The sequence below is a fragment of the Schistocerca cancellata genome, chromosome 4 (assembly GCF_023864275.1).
Source record: "Schistocerca cancellata isolate TAMUIC-IGC-003103 chromosome 4, iqSchCanc2.1, whole genome shotgun sequence".
NCBI lineage: Eukaryota > Metazoa > Arthropoda > Insecta > Orthoptera > Acrididae > Schistocerca > Schistocerca cancellata.
The window spans coordinates 741538329-741555764 of NC_064629.1; the positions used below are offsets into that span (position 1 = coordinate 741538329).

At 40.2% G+C, this 17436-nt stretch overlaps 1 protein-coding gene across 5 annotated transcripts in view; it reads left to right on the forward strand.

Annotated features, from left to right (window-relative positions):
- LOC126183891 (palmitoyltransferase ZDHHC20-B-like) overlaps positions 1–17436 on the forward strand; it is a 296753-nt gene that overhangs the window by 146494 nt on the left and 132823 nt on the right. For all 5 annotated transcript variants that reach the window (XM_049926210.1, XM_049926211.1, XM_049926208.1 and 2 more), the window contains one exon: positions 921–1015. In XM_049926210.1, the coding sequence (XP_049782167.1) occupies positions 921–1015 (95 nt within the window). The remainder of the gene's footprint in view (positions 1–920; positions 1016–17436) is intronic.

The following is a 17436-nucleotide window of genomic DNA, read 5'->3' on the forward strand; positions in this document are numbered from 1 at the left end:
GTTCATGAATGGCTACAAATTCTCTCAAAGTTGCTGAACGTAAGTGTTACCAGTCAATGATAGGTTCAGTTGGACCAGATGACCCAGTACATTCAATGTAAACGCAGGCTACACTATTATGGAGCCACCACCAGATTGCATAGTGCCTTGTTGACAACTTGAGTCCGTTGCTTGTAGGGTCTTCACCACATTCGAACCCTACCATCAGCTCTTACCAAATGAAATAGGGACTCATCTGACCAGGCCACGGTTTTCCAGTTGTCTAGGGTTCAAATGATATGGCCACGATCCCAGGAGAGGTGCTGCAGGTGATGTTGTAGTGTTAGCAAAGGTATTTGTGTTGGTTGTCTTGGGCCCTTAGCACATTAACACCAAATTTTGCTGCAGTGTTCAAATGGATGTTCATTGTACTTCTCACATCAATTTCTGTGGGTATGTCACACAGTGTTGCTTATATTTTAGGACTCACTGCTCTCGGTCATTAAGTGAAGGCCATCAGCCACTGTGTTGTCTGTGGTGAGAGCTAATGCTTGAAACTTGATATTCTCAGCACACTCTTGACACCGTGGATCTCAGAATATTGAATTCCCTAAAGATTTCTGAAATTGAATGTTCCATGCTGTCCAGCTCAAATTACCATTCCATGTCCAGAGTCTGTTAATTCTCATCTTGCAGCCATAATGACATCAAAAACCTTTTCACATGACAATGACAGCTTCACCGAAGCACTGCTCTTTTATTCCTTGTGTACGCGATACTACCACCATCTGTATGTGTGCATATCACTATCCCATGACTTTTGTCACCTCAGCGTGAGTGATCCACCATTCTAAAACTGTTATTTTTTATTAATCAGAAACATCTCATTACTGAAAATTTACTTCATTAAGACTAATTGGTTCTCCTTTCTCTTTTTTCAGTGTTTTACCTACTTCTGTTCCATCTGTTGTTCGCCATTTTTTGCTGGGCGTACTGGCAGACAATATTTACAAAAATAGGCAAAGTTCCAAGTCAGGTATGTATTTTAAAGTTTACTTCAGTGATTCATGTAATGTTCATTAATCCACAAATACACAGTTTTCTGTTTGAATTTTCGTAAGTACTATGTGCATAACTTTCTTTGCCTCCTGTGTTTTTAGTTCTCAGTATCCAGAAGTCAGAAGACCTCATATTAACACTCTGATATCACTTCAGGAGTGAAGTTTTCTGCAATGATATCCTTGTATAACATAGTCTTGGTCTTCTTGTGATGCCAAATTAAAGTAAAAGCTTAAACTTCTTACATTTACCTCCCCCATGTTTATCGAGAGCAACTGATTATCGTAACTGGTACAGGATCGCATTATATAATATATAATTGGAATGTGATTGGGTGGCAAGCATTGTAGTGAGGTAATGCTGCCAGAGATTCTGGTGATGCCTGTGATGTAGCGAATGAAGGAGTGCCAGGAATGGCAAAATAACCCTTATAAACTAAGTGTGCATAACTTTTTTGTTAAATAGAGGCAAAACAATAACTGAAAATAAAGGCAATCTGAAAGTGTGCATAGGTGAAATCATCACCTGCTGCTGGTTAACATTCAATACTGAGTTGTTGCATCCCTTACATTGTAACATTTTTGGGTAATCCTTTGAATACTGTCAATGAGATGGCTGAGATGTGCCACTTAAGCCTGTCCCGTTAATAGATGATGGCAATTTGAGTTCATACGGTATGTTCTCGTGGATGCCATAAAGAACACAAAGTACAGCCAACTGCAGGTGATCTCTTATGTCAGTGGTACTAATGTCATTTGGTATAGGAAGAGATTCTTTTTTGTTTTCAGCAGGTATTTGCTGTGGTAAAGAGAGCTACTCTTGACTGCATGGTGTAGATGGAGTTCACCACCTGTAGCTTTGTTGAGAGGACTGACTGCAGACCTTTAGTACAGAGCTAGGTGGAGGGTCTGAATCAAAGGCTCAGCCAGTTCTGCAGCCATGTGGGCTGCAAATTTATTGACTGGTACTATAGGGTGAAGAGGTGTTGGGGAGGTGTTGGGACTCCCTTAATACATAAAGGGTGCATTACGCACGAGATGGCCACATGGAAAGCAGAGGCTGTGTGGAGTTCACTGGGCTTTTTTTTTTAGGTTGGAGGGTCTCTGAAAAGAACAAACAGGGACTCTAACAGAGAAGGTCAAACAAAGAACAAGTGTAGACCTACAGATAATTTGTATTATAGTTGTAGGTAGTTATTTTCATGATCTATGGATTATTTTGCACGATGAATCATAATGATTTGGAACAAGTCATTTGACATTCACATTGCAAACTGATTTGTAAATAATGCCTACTCACCTTGTTTTTCACATTACAATAATAGAAATTCTTCTGTGGAATTGAAGAAATTGTCAAGTAGAAACTTTTTCAATTTGTTTTCAAATTTTACTGTGTAAATTGTTGTGTCTGTCAGGAAAGAACCTGGGCTCCCAGCCCTTGTAGAAAGCACTGAAGCAGAAATCATTATAGCTACTGAAAGGCAGCTAAAGCAAAGGATAAATTCAGTGAACATTTTTATCAATGAACTATGTTCGGAAAGGGTAGATTAAATTAAGATGGTGGTGACATTTTTAATGATGTTAACAGTAGTTTATCCTATAGTGAAACTGAAGTAAATACTTGCTGTTTGTTAGTATGGATAGAGGTTATACACAACAACACCGAGCGAGGTGGTGCAGTGGTTAGCACATTGGACTCGCATTCGGGAGGGCGACAGTTCAATCCCGTGTCTGGCCATCCTGATTTAGGTTTTCCGTGATTTCCCTAAATCACTTCAGGCAAATGCCGGGATGGTTCCTTTGAAAGGGCACGGCCGACTTCTTTCCCAATCCTTCCCTAATCCGATGAGACCGATGACCTCGTAGTTTGGTCTCTTCCCCCAAACAACCCAACCCCAACCCCCACAACAACAGGAATAAGTTAATAATTTGTTCCTTTTACTGACCTCCCAACTTGGATGATACAGTTACTGGAGGGTTCAAGGACATTTGAGTCTCATTTCATGTATAATTGTACCTGGCAATGACTTCAATCTATCCTTGATGCATTGATGAAAATACATGTTTAATGTCAGTAGTAGGCATAAAAAATTGTCCAGAATTTTTCTAAATGCTTTCTCCAAAAACCATTTTGAGCAGTTAGTTCAGGAACCCTCATGAAGGGAAATCGGGGGAGGGACACACTATCATATGTGGTACAGTACCAGTGGTTACAAGTGACAGAGCAACAGTATTTTTAGGGTAGGGAGGGCAGAAACAAAAGATATTTAGGAGACAGGTTGAAAATGACATTCACATACATAAAACAGGCAGCCAGAAAGCACATTTTAATATACACTGTTCGTGCAAATAGACTATAATTGAAACTGGAGATAATCAAAATATCTACGGGTGTACTGCCGGTCTATAGTGTCCAACGGGCACAATATTTCGGCGATCATACATGTCGCCATCATCAGGTGAACTGACGGACTGAGCTCCTGTGAACGTGCCGGCACGGAGATCCGTACGCTATGGCTGCTCAGAGGGAACTGGGTTCGGTCGCGGCGGCGGCCGATTTAAATACCCTCTGCCCGCGGCGCGCTCCCTCCGCCGTCCGCGCCCCGTGCCACGGTCGCGCGGTGGAACAGATTGCGACGGCATCTGAGATGACGTCGGTGTACATGGAGAACTTCGAGGAGGAAGCCCTGTCGTCATCCGAATGGAAACCTACTTGCTTTTTCCGTTACGTGGACGACACGTTCGTCATCTGGCCACATGGTATGGATAAACTCCTTGACTTCCTTACAAATCTAAACTCCATACACCCCAACATCAAATTCACTATGGAGACTGAAACGGAGGGTTAATTACCTTTCCTTGACATCTTGGTCAAGAGAAGGGCTGACGACACCCTAGGTCATGGGGTGTATCGGAAGACAACGCACACTGATCTGTATTTGCACGCAGACAGCTGCCACCACCCTTCACAGAGGAATGGGGTACTTAAAACTCTAGTACATAGGGTGCGCACTATCTCTGACGCAGAGTGACTACCCCAGGAATTGGAACATCTGAGAACTGTATTTCGAAAAAATGGGTACTCAGAGTGGCAGATTCAACGTGCTCTCCGCCCAACCACTACAGCACAACCTGTGGAGATGATGAAATCATGAGGGAGGAGGTAGGCACTGCGTTTATTCCGTATACAGGCGCACTCTCGGGGAAAATCGCCCGCATTTTGAAGAAACACCGGGTCGGAACTGTGTTTCGTCCTCCGAATAAAACTCGTGCACTGGTGGGGAGCGCCAAAGATGACAACGGTTTGAGGAAGGCCAGCGTGTACCAGATTCCGTGTCAATGTGGCAAGTCGTATATTGGTCAGACGATGCGTACCGTCGAGGATCGATGCCGTGAACACCAGAGGCACACTTGACTGATGTATCCGAGCAAGTCGTCGGTCGCTGAACTTCGTTTGTCGGAAAATCACGCTATGGAGTATGAACGCACGAGGATTCTGGTACAGACGTCGAGATACTGGGACAGCGTTGTTAGAGAGGCCATCGAAATTTGCACCAATGACGACCTCATAAACCGTGACTGTGGCTATAATCCTAGCAAGGCTTGGGAACCAGCGATTGGGTTAATAAAGAGTAAATCGAGCAAACGTATAGTTGTGACTCATTCCGGCATTCTCGCCCGCCGCGTCAACATGTCTGGACGCCAGAAGGGAAGACGAGGAGAACAAGTTGCCGCAATTGTTAGCCTCCTGGGCCAAGCGCTTGGACTGGACAGCAAGCAGAAGAGGAAGAAACCTTTACAGTGCTTCCGCTGTCAGAAGTTGGGGCACTTCGCCGCGGATTGCACAGGAGTACTCGTGTGTTTGAAGTGTGCAAAGCCGCACCTCACTCGTGACTGTACGAAGCCCAGGGAAGCCGCTGCTACATGTTGTAATTGCGGCGGTTCCCATGCCGCCAACCACCGTGGCTGCAGTTATCTCAAGAGCCGTGGCCGCGGGAGGGAGCGGAACACACACCGACGGTAACCATTGCGCAAGAAGAGGTGACAAGGAATCAAGAAGCGGCTAACTCTCTGCCCGCGCATCACGCTACTGGCACTTCTGCCGGTGCTGGCGCGAGTGGAGGGCTGTGCTGCTGCAATCCCAACAGCATTCACAAGATCGACGATGCTGTCGCCAACGCAGTTGCTGCTCTCAAATCTGCCATGGCAGGTGAGAGGGCTGCACTTCGGGCCGAGGTGGATGAGGTACGCCTCCAGCTCGCGCAGCTTCGCGAGTTGCTGGCCTGTAAGTCTCGCAAGGGGCGAGAAGTTACGACTGCTACCATCGCCACACAGACGGACGCTCTCCCTGCTCCTGCGGTAACGCAGGGTGCTGTGGGGGTGCCCATGGAGCTGGCAAATGAGATGTCTGCCCCATCCTCGAAGGAGGAGGGCCAGCAGAAACAAGATTCCGAACCAGCTCCACCAGCAATAACCAAGGGCATCGAAACGCCCGCCCGTCCTTCCGAGGACAAGGCGAGACTGCCGCTGCTGGGAGATGAAGTCACAACTGCTACGCCCATCCAAGAACAGGACACAGAAGAGGTAGTCCACACGCCGCCAGCAGAGATCACTGCGCCAGAACTGCTGAAGATGCTCGCAAAATCATTGCGTGACAAGACGTTTGCGCATCTCAATACCCCATACCCTTTTACTGCCTCCAATGTTCCTAAAACACCCCTACCTCATAAGCCTTTTGATTTTGGCTGGGCAATTGCAAATCTGACCGCCGTCATTCCTAAGAGGGACTTCGACCTTATAAACCACTTCCTATTTTTACCGATCATGACTGGCAGCGTATAATCGCTGCAATTCCGAGAGTTAAGCAGAAGAAGAACAAACATTCCTCTTCCTCTCGCCGCTAGTTTCCTAGCACCAATTGTATTTTATCCTGTCGAGCTCAGACAAGTTTTAGTAAACCCTTTTTAATCCCAGCAAATTTTTCCTTTATACTTGTGGAGTAAATGTCAACTGACAACAGACTCCAATATTGTAGACAACCTCAGGGGAGGTTGTCCATACTAGAGAGCTGCTAGTTGTGACGACCACGGTGGACAGAACACTGACGTCATCTCAGACGCCGTTGCATTCTGTTCCACCGCGCGACGGTGGCGTGGGGCGTGGACAGCGGAGGGAGCGCGTCGCGGGCGGAGGGTATTTAAATCGTCCGCCGCTGTGACCGAACCCAGTTCCCTCGGAGCAGCCATAGCGTACGGATCTCCGTGCCGGCACGTTCACAGGAGCTCAGTCTGTCAGTTCACCTGATGATGGCGACATGTATGATCGCCAAAATATTGTGCCCGTTGCACACTGTAGACCGGCAGTACACCCGTGGATATTTTGATTATCAAATACGCCGGGAGAAACTCAACACCGAAACCAGAGATGTTCAGGAACTGATTGTAAAATTAGGTCCATCCAGTTGTAATTCAGTCAGTACACAGTATCAGTTATCCTCATTGTGTCAGAATATCTGAGTACTGAGGAGTAAATTTAAAGTGTTGCTTATTTGTGTTAAAGGAGCAAACTGGTTGATCCAGCTTGCTTCTCTGAACATCATGTGACCACTGGTTGAGATATGTTAAATGTTAAAGGATTTAAGTTAGCCTCTTACTTCTGTAGAGAAAATATGGGGAAAGGAGAAGTTACCACATTTGTCAGAAATTATTGTAATTTCAAGAATACTGATATTAAAAATTTTGCTCAGAGCAGCTCTTAAAAACGTGTGCAACAGTAGTAGTATTTCATAGTAAGTCCTTTCTAATAGTAAGTATATCCAGAGCATCTTTGGGAAACCTTAACCCCTTCATAAAAAATATGGGGGCTATGTTGTCCCATCTCACAGTAAAAAACAAGGAAATAGTGGTTGCTGGTGATTTTAATGTGGATTTATTGAAAAGCTCTGTCAGTGGAGAGTTATTGCAATCAGTAACACTATCATTCAATTTAATACCTACTGTAAACTTTGTAGCTAGGGTATGTAAACGCTCTTGAGACTTCTGTTGGTAATATATTTGTATACAAATCTAGGGTAAAAAAGTCATACTACAAAACCAGTAGTAAATGGGCTGTCTTATCATGACATGCAGCATCTTGTGATAAATTTTGAAACTTGTCAGGATAAAAATCTATTAAATCTGAGTACAGGAGGGTAATAAATTGGTAAAAAATTGAGAATTTTAGGAGATTGCTCAAAGACATGGACTGAATAGATGTTTACAGTACTTCAGACTCGAATGGAAAATACAAAGCATTCATTAGTAAAGTTACTTTCGTTTTCAAAAATTGTTTTCCCTAAAGGTAACTCAGATCAAACAGAAGTCTAAAAATAAACCGTAGATTACACAAGGAATAAAGATATCATGTGGGACAAAAAGGAGACAGTATTTATTATCCAGGAACAGCTCTGAAGTTAACATTGTAATGGATTACAAAGAATACTGCAAAGTATTTGAGCAAGTAATCCAGAAATCTAAGCAGCTTTATTATGAGAAAAAGGTAGTTATATCAGGCAACAAAATAAAAACTATATGGGATATCAGGAAGACAGAGACAGGCAGAGCCTGAAACATTGCTAACAACAGCATGTAGTGTTGCAAAGCTCTTAAACAAGTACTTTATTTCTGTTATTGACAGCTTGGGGTTATCAGGTTCAGTAGACAGTGCAATGGAACACACGAGACCAGTTTCTACAAATAACTTCAGTAAAATGGAAATGATGCCCACTTCTCCCAAAGTTTCTACAAATAACTTCAGTAAAATGGAAATGATGCCCACTTCTCCCAAAGTAGCAGCACCCATCATAAAATCCTTAAAAATAAATGTATTCTAGTGGCTATCATAATGTATCAATGAAGTTAATCAGAGAGAGTTCATGTGAGTCAAGTCTATCTTAAGTTATTTGTCTAATCAATCACTTATTAATGGGACATTTCCAGACTGGCTAAAATATGCTGAAGTTAAGCTTCTTTATAAGAAGATGGATAAAGAGATACCATCAAACTATTGACCAGTTTCACATTTTCTGTATTTTTTCAAAAATATTTGACGAGTTTGTGTTTAACCATCTTCTTAAGCATCTGACTGCAAATAACATATTGTCCAGGTCACAGTTTGGGTTCCTTAAGGGTTCCAATATACAGAAAGCTATTGACATGTGCCATGAGAATGTACATAATTCATTAGATAACAAGTTAGAGGCTACTGGCATTTTCTGTGACCTGTCGAAAGCCTTTGACTGTGTGAATCACAGCATTCTCTTAAGTAAATTAGAATGTATGGTGTCATTGGCAGTGCTACAAAATGGTTAGTCTTACCTAACTAATAGGAAAGAAAGTGTGTCATTGTGAAATATGTATGGAATAAACAATCAGTCTTCATTTGATTGGAAATTAATTACATGGGGTGTTCGAAGATTCCATTTTTGGTCCATTGCTTTTTCTTGTATACATTAATGAAATCTTGTCTGTTAAATTGCCAGATGCTACAAACCTTGCAATAAATGCCAAGTCAAGTACAGATTTAGAAATAGCTGCTTATCAAGTTTTTGCTGACATTTATAAATGGTTTCAAACTAATTCAGTGTCATTAAACTTTGAAAAGACCCACTATGTGCAGTTCAGAACCTGCAAGAGATTTTCGTCCAGCATGTGTATAACATATGCAGACATGCAGATAGAAGAGGTTGACAGTGTTCAGTTTCTAGGAATACAGCTGTATAATAAATTCAGTTGGAAGAGCATACCACAGAATTATCATAGCAACTGAGCAAGTCTGCATTTGCAATGTGAATACGGTCAGCTGTAGGAAATACAAATGTAAAAAAATTAACTTGCATACTTCACTTACTTGCATGCTATTATGTCGCATGGCGGCATATTCTGGGGTGACTCGTCAAACCGAACAGAAGTTTTTAGAGTGCAAAAGCATGTAATAAAACTCATTTGTGATATAAATACAAGAATGTCGTATAGGAACCTGTTTAAGGAATTGGGTATTCTAACCATTGCTTCTCAGTATATTTATTCCTCGCTGAAATTTGTTGCAAATAATGTCTCATTTCCATTCAGTAGGTCAATACACACTATCAATATTGGGAATAAGAACATTCTACATAAAGATCTAAAATCACTTACCTTGGTCCAGAAAAGGGTTCAGTATTCAGGAACATACTTCTCAATAAATTACAAGTAACTGTTAAAAACTTGGTTTCACATAAAGCACAATTTAACCCTTAATGACTATAGACCGTCTCTCAGCCCGCTACTAATTTTTGTGTCGAGATATTTCTCACACCCCTGCAAAGCCAAATGGACTCTTCTGTGTACCTTCCTATTGGCTGTCAAGCTACACATGCCAATATTGTTGCATTGTTGCTGCTCTTTGTTTCATAATTATTAGCCTTGAGAGGTCTCACAGACGTACCATAGTGTATGCGTGCCGCATTTTTGTTGCATGCTACTGTTTCTCCATGGCGGGGAAAGCTGGACCTTCTATGCAATGTGTGTTATGTGAGGCAGATGTGTATGTTCAAGATCTCCCCGTTGAATCTTCAGATGAAGACTTTGATGACAGCGATAATGACCCTGATTTTGAGATATTTAGTGTTCAAAACACTAATTCGGAGCAGGAAACTGAAAGTGATGAAGATGTGACAGCTGATGACGATGGAGCTTACTTCTTCGGTAAGAATAGATGTTTTCAATGGAGAAAAAATCATCCACCAACTAACGTAAGATAAAGGCAACACATCGTCTTGCAGCTTCCTGTACTGCAACAGATGGCGAAAAGTCTTGGAGAAAACCCTGCTGTTTTGGAGGTATGGAAACTGTTCTTTACACCATACGTTCTAGACGAAATCATTCGATGGACAAATCTGAAAATATCTAAGCTTAGAGCACAGTATGCTAACAATTGCTTATCCTATCTACAAGATGTTGATGCCATTGAATTGAAGGTTCTAATTGGTCTATTAGTGTATTCAGCCATTTTCAAGTCAGGGAATGAGTCTGTTTACAGCTTGTTTGCAACTGATGGAACAGGCAGAGATGTTTTCAGATACACTGTTAGCAAAGAAAGATTTCTGTTTTCACTGTCTGCATTACGATTTGACAATCCAGATGATCAGGTGGAAAGAAGGAAAATAGACAAATCAGCAGCAATTTCACAAATATTTTTGCGTTTCATCGAAAACAGTCAACTTTGCTACTCTTTAGGTGCAACAGTGTGTGTCGATGAAATACTTCTTCCTTTTTGTGGAAGGTGTGGGTTTAGAATATACATGCCAAACAAACTGGCAAAGTATGGCCTGAAAGTACAGTGTTTGACTGACGCTCGCACAAACTACTTGTACAATGCATATATTTATTCTGGGAAAGGCAGCGACGGTCACACCCTTACCAGTCATGATAAAGGTCACAGTGTTCCTACACAGGCTGTTCTTCGATTGGTGAAACTCATTGAAAACACAAGGAGAAATGTTACAGGTGACAATTGGTACTCATTAGTAGAACTAGTCAATGAACTTTCAAAAAAGGTCTCACATACGTTGGTACGCTGAAAAAGAACGCAAACGAGATCCCACAGAACTTCTTATCTAATAAGAAACGTGGTGTGATGACGTCTGTTTATGGTTTTACAGAAGACATGACTCTGGTTTCCTTCATGCCCAAGAAGTCCAAAGCTGCAATACTGATCTCTTCTATGCACCATTCAGTAAACAATTATCCTGAATCAGGAAAATCTGAGATCATCCTGTTTTATAACACAACAAAAGGTTGTGCGGACTGTCTCGACCAAATGTGTGCAGCTTATTCGTCAAGTTGCCGGACAGGAAGATGGCCTTTGGCCATTTTCTTCTCATTAGTGGATGTTGCTTGTGGTGTAAATTGTTATGTGGTACATCAAGCTTATCCAAAGGCAGAGGTAATGGTGAGATTGAGCTTCATGAAGACTCTAGCAAGAGACCTAGTTGAGCTTCATATGTAGCGTAGAATTTCTATTGGACACTTGCCACGAGAGTTGAGTGGCACCATCAGAATAATACTCCACTGTCAAGATGAGCCTTAGACACCGAAAGAAGAATTTGAAAATCGAAAAACGTGTGCCTTTTGCCCTCCTCGTCTGAAGAGGAAACCAAGATATCAATATCAACAGTGTGGTATTCCGATTTGTTTGGAGTGTTCCAGGAAGGTCTGTGTGAAGTGTTTGCAGGTGAAAATTGACTAAAGTACGTTTCAGTGGCACATGAGAACACGTATTTAGTTTTTGTTTGTAATTTTAGAAGTAAAATGTGGCAAAGTTTCTCCATCCATAGACTTATGGACTGAAAGTTGACTTCACACACAATTTATCGGAAGTCAGGTTGGAGTTTTCCACCTAGTTATATTGCCAATTAGTTATATAATCCCTCTGATGAAAATCTGTGTGTGAGTAGAGACCTAACTGTTTGCTGTTATTTTCATAACTCATAAAATAAAAATATACCCCTAATTTTGCTTTGTTTTAATTGTCGAAGTGTTTAAAATACTGCATTGTTTTTAAAAAAATCAAATTTCTACAAAGACCCCTTCTAAGAAGTGTAAGGAATGACAGGAAGCCAAGAAACTATATATATTCAGCAAAATTCTAGTTTGATATATAAAATATAAAAATGCAGTCTGTGAGACCCCTCCATAGTAATTGTGTTCCTGTGAATGACCATAGTAGTTAAGGGTTAAACAGAGTTTGAAAGACTTTTTGGTAGGCAACTTCTTCTACTCTGTAAATGAATCTCTTAAACAGGGACTATCTGTTAGATTCCAGTTTTGACAGCACTTGGTCACAACAGTCAAGATTCGGTATTTTGTGTATGATAACTTTATTAAAAGTGCATAACCATGCTTCATTCTGAAAGTGTGTTAACTCTGTAAATATTAGCAATTCCAGTTTACTGTAATATGTGCACACATCTTGACAATCTCATGACTAATGATCAGGGTGGTGAGTATTATATTCAGATGTCTTATGTTTTTTATGGTATACTTTGACATGTTCAGCTCTCGTGAAAATCATTGCATTTTTGTCTCTGTGGAATGAAAACTCAATCTAATCTAATATAATCTAATCTAAGTGTTTGTGACAACATATTAGACCTCTTAGCCACAATCAATCCTGAATACTTTAACATCCAAATCTACTAAAAGTAAATGAGAAATATATCAATTTACAAAAGCAGATAAAATTTGCGTGATATCTTCCTAAGAGGCAGTCTCTACTCCTTTCAACTAAGCATAGACCAGATGTGGCTTTAAGTTGAAGAAATAGCAGCTACATGAAGAAGTGGGAGTTTTGTATCGAGGAAATTAATAAGAGGCGGAATAGATATCCCTTGGTTCACAAGACAGGTCAAGACACTGTTGTAAAAGCAATGCAAAAAGCCTGCCAGATTTAAAAAAATGCAAAATCTCCAAGATTTAGCACAGACAATGTGAGATCCTTCATATAGTGTCCACAATGAAACACTGTCTCAAAATGTAACAGAAAACCCAGAGAGATTCTGGTCATACATAACGTTTATCAATGGCAAGACAGAATTATTATTTTCACTGTGTAATATCAATGGCAATGTTGCTGACAACAGTGTCACTAAAGTTGAGTTACTCAACATGGTTTTCCAAAATCCTGTCACCAAAGAAGATGCAGTAAATATTCCAGAATTTGAATTAAAAATAAATAAACAAATAAATAAATAAATCTGCCAACATGAGTAATTTAGGAATAGATAACCTTGGTGTAGTGGAACAACTTAAAAAAATAAATAAAGGCAAGCCTTCCAGTCCAGATTGTACACCAGTTGGGTTTCTTTCAGAACATGCTGATGAAATGTCTCCGTTTTTAGCAATCATATTTTTATAACTTCAAATTTAACACATTTTTCGGATAACACAACAACACATATAAGTCACTGAGTAAGTTGACCTGTGTACAAGTCGGCATTCGATTAAACACTGAGTCTCAGTCTAGCGGCCGCTGCTCGGCTGGCCGCTTAGGTGGCACAGCTGCTGCCTGGCTGGCAGACAGCGCCGCACGTAGAGGACGTGCGTAATTGCGCGGCGGCACTTTGAATAATCGGCGAGTCACAACACATATACAACCACTCATTCAACGAAACATCTGTGCCTACAGACTGGAAAGTTGCACAGTTCACACAAATAGACAAGAGAGGGAATAGGATGACCCCACTGAATTATTGACTCATATCACTGACTGCAATTTGCAAGCATCGTCTAATCGCATTTTGTGCCTATGTAGTACCATCTTAGTTTAGATGTTTATTTATTAGCCTTGTAGCATGTCTACCATGCAATTGGCTCTGTCAGTTGAAGCTGTAAATGTACATGTACTTTTTAGTGATTACATACAGTTTTTAACACATTTACAAATTGACTCTCATTACATAACTACATTTTAGTCTCTCACATTATGTATCTACACAATCCTACATTATGCTTGCACAGCTGTGATACTCTTATTAATAATTAGGATTTTCTCCCTGATTATACATGTCCTTAAGATTGCTTTGAATGTGTTCTTCTACTGAATAATATGATATATTTTTAAACCACATATCTAATACTACCTTAATTTTTCTTAGAGTGAGGATTGTCACTGATTGTGGCAGTTTATTGTACATCTTCAGACTTAGGTGTTTATGGCCATTATGTATTGGTGACAGCCTTGAGTATGGTATGCCTAGAATGCAGTTGTTTCTGGTGCTGTGTATATGTGTTGTTGGAGTAAATTTCTGTATATTTTCTTTGAAATATATTAAGCAGTCATACATGAAGACTTGAGAGTGTCAATATATTGAATTGACTGAAGGATGTCATACAGAATTCCGTAGGACCCAATCCTTGAGTACATCTGACTACTTTTTCCTGCCATCTGAAAATGCAGCGCCGGCCGTGGTGGCCAAGCGGTTAAAGGCGCTACAGTCTGGAACCGCGCGGCCGCTACGGTCGCAGGTTCGAATCCTGCTTCAGGCATGGATGTGTGTGATGTCCTTAGGTTAGTTAGGTTTAAGTAGTTCTTAAGTTCTAGGGGACTGATGACCTTAGAAGTTAAGTCCCATAGTGCTCAGAGCCATTTGAACCATTTTTTTGAAAATGCAGCTGTTATGAAATGAATTTCTCCATAACAGTACCCAAAACTGCAGCTGTGCCTGTAGATTGAAATATATTTCCTCTGTCTTTTTTTTATTTATACACAACTGGTTAGCTTTACACTACTGACTCCTTTTCTCAGTTTTTTAATTTTTGTCTGTAACTGCCTGCATACTCGCATTGGATGAGATCATAGTCATATAATCAGCATAGAGAAGATTTACGCACGCCTTACAGCATGAGAAGTCATTAGCATGTACAAGAAAAAGGAATTGCCCAAGGACAGAGCCTTGTGGTATTCCTCTCTTAATTATCATTAATTTTGATATCTCCTTGTTGGCACACACTAATTGCTGCCTGTGGCTCAGGTAGGATTTAACTAAATTCAGTGATTTATATACAAAACCGTAGTCTTCTAACATTTTTGCAATAGTATTAAGTAATACAGAATCAGAAGCCTTACGCAAGTCTATAAGTGTAGCACAGGTGATCGGTTTCCTTTCATAACCATTGTGAATTGTAGTTAACAGATTTTAAGTAGCTTGATCATGATTGTTTTGATGTGAATCCAATCTGGCTTTTATTCAGCAACATGACTGTCTCAAAATACCTGTAGGTCTGTCTACATATGCAACTCTGCATGGTTTTAGATGTTATAGGGACAATTGATGATGGACTATAGCTATCTGGTATGGCTCTGTCACCCTTTTTCTGTACTGGAAGTGTAACTATTGTTTTAAGGCATTCAGGGAAAGTACTATAATTACAAATTATATTTACAATATAGAGCAGAGGCTTTCTGATTTCCTTAATTATGGATTTGAGAATATAGTTACTGGACTCATAGTAGACATTTGTTCTGGGGCTGTTCAGCTCATTTATGGCATTATTAACATTTTTAGCATTAATTTATCTCCAATTGAATCTTTCATTTGGTTTATTCTGTGATTGCAAAAGGAGGGCCTCAGCATCAGATTTATTATCATTGTGTGATAAAAGGAAACTTGCAGGATTTACAAATATTCATTGAGATTGCTACAGTTCATTGGAATATTGATATCTTCCTTTCCTGTTTTTTATCTCACTGTTCACTACATTCCAAGCTGCTTTACATTTATTTTTATAATTTAGGCTGTATTCTTCATTTCCTTTGACTTTTGCTGCTCTAATTTCAGATTTGTAAGATCTTTCTTAAGCTTTTATACTCGTTCTTGTTCTCACAACTGTCAGCAATTCTGTCATTCAGCATAAGTGAAACTCCTATCTATCTATCTATCTATATCCAGATCTCGCTCCAGCTACTGTCAGGTCTGTGTGCTGATGAGTCCTCTCCATTCGGCTTGGTCCTCCCACCACTTTTCTTCCTCCACTTGCTGCTGGGTCACACCTCTCCTTTCCGCAGATATTCTCACTCCCATTTTCCGCTGTGTTCTTGGGCGTCCTGTAGGTCTTTTTCCATCCATCTTTAGTTCTTCCATAATTTGGGGAACCTCTGCCCATGCATCCTCTTAACATGCCAGTACCATCTTAATCTCTCTCTTTTTTTTTAAATTTATTCTCTCATACTTTCTTGTTTAAGGTCCTTTCCAATATCTACATTCCTTACTGTGTCCATTCTTGTTTTTACCTCAACAGCTCTGAGAAATTTCATTTCCCCTGCTTGCAGTCATTGTCCATGTTTCTCCTCCATGGGTGACATAGGGAAATAATAACTCTTATACGTAAGGAGTTTTGCTTTTTCTGAAACTTCCTTATTCCAAATCAGGTGTTTTATTGTTTGGTAGAAATTGTCTCCCTTCTGTAACTTATTAATTTCATTGGTTATTCTTCCGTCACTAGATATTTCACTCCCTGAATAATTAAAACTGTCTACTGCTTTGAGGGGTTGTCCATTCAAATTAATATTCCCTTTGATACCTTTGTCTCTTCCAAACATCATTACTTCACTCTTATCTTTATTTATTTTTTAATCCATACCTTTTCATTATTTCCTTCCACGCATCAAGTTGTAACTGTACATCTACCTCTTTATCACCCCATATTACCATATCATCTGCAAAAATCATCTTTTTGTCTTTTTCTTTTACTATATCTTTAACTCCCATATTCATTCCCTCCATCACAACATTAAAAAGTGCAGGAGATAGAATACTTCATTGTTTAAGTCCTTGTCTTTTTTCGAAGTATTCAGAGTTCCCCAATGGTGTTCTAATTCTACAATTGTGTCCTCTGTACATTGTCTTTATTACATTATGTATCCATCTTATATACCTATCTTCTTCATTTCCTCCCAGAGTCTTTCCCTGTTAACTGAGTCATATGCCTTTTCTATGCCTATAAAAATCATTATCACCCTTTTGTTATACTCCCAACTTTTTTCCACCAGTTGACAGATAGAAAATATCAGATTGATCATGCTTCTTCCTTTCCTAAACCTATGCTGTTCTTCACTCAGCTCCTTTTCTTTCTTCTCACTTATTCGATTTAGTAAAATTCTTTCAAAAATCTTGGCTGTATGACTCATAAGGGTTATTCTGATGTAGTTTTTACAAAGTCTTTTATTGCCTTTTTTGGAAATTGGAACAATGTCTCCTCTTCTCCAATCGTCAGGTATTGTACTATTTCTCCACATACTTGATAGTACTCTATACAGCCACTGCATTCCAACTGGACCTGCTGCTCGTATCATGTCCACTGATACTTCATCAGGTCCTGGGGCTTTCCCCCCTAATCATCTTCTATTCAGCTATTTCCATTTCTTCCCGTGTAATTTGTCCTAATTCTGCTTCCCAACTTCTCTCAGTTTTTCCATTATTTGTTGTTTCTTTGTGTACCTGCTCCTCAGTTTCGTAAAATGTTCTCTCCAGAGATCTTTTGTATTCCCTGGATCTTCAATCACAGTACCAACCTCTGTTTCCATCTTTACTGGTACTTCAGAAGCCTTCCTTTTATTTTTCTTATTGCTCTTCACATCATATTCAAGTTTTTTTGTAAACTATTCCCATGCCTTTTTCTTTGCTTTTTTCACTATTTCTTTGCACTTCTTTTCCTCTATATATCTTTTATGGTACTCATCATTTTTAGTTTTCCACCACTTTCTCCATGCTCCATTTTCTGATTGTGGCACCATACACAATCATTAATCCGGCTCCAGGGAGGTAGGGTCCCATTCCCTATTCCTCCACTGGGGTAATTCCTGTCTGGCACATCCACATCGT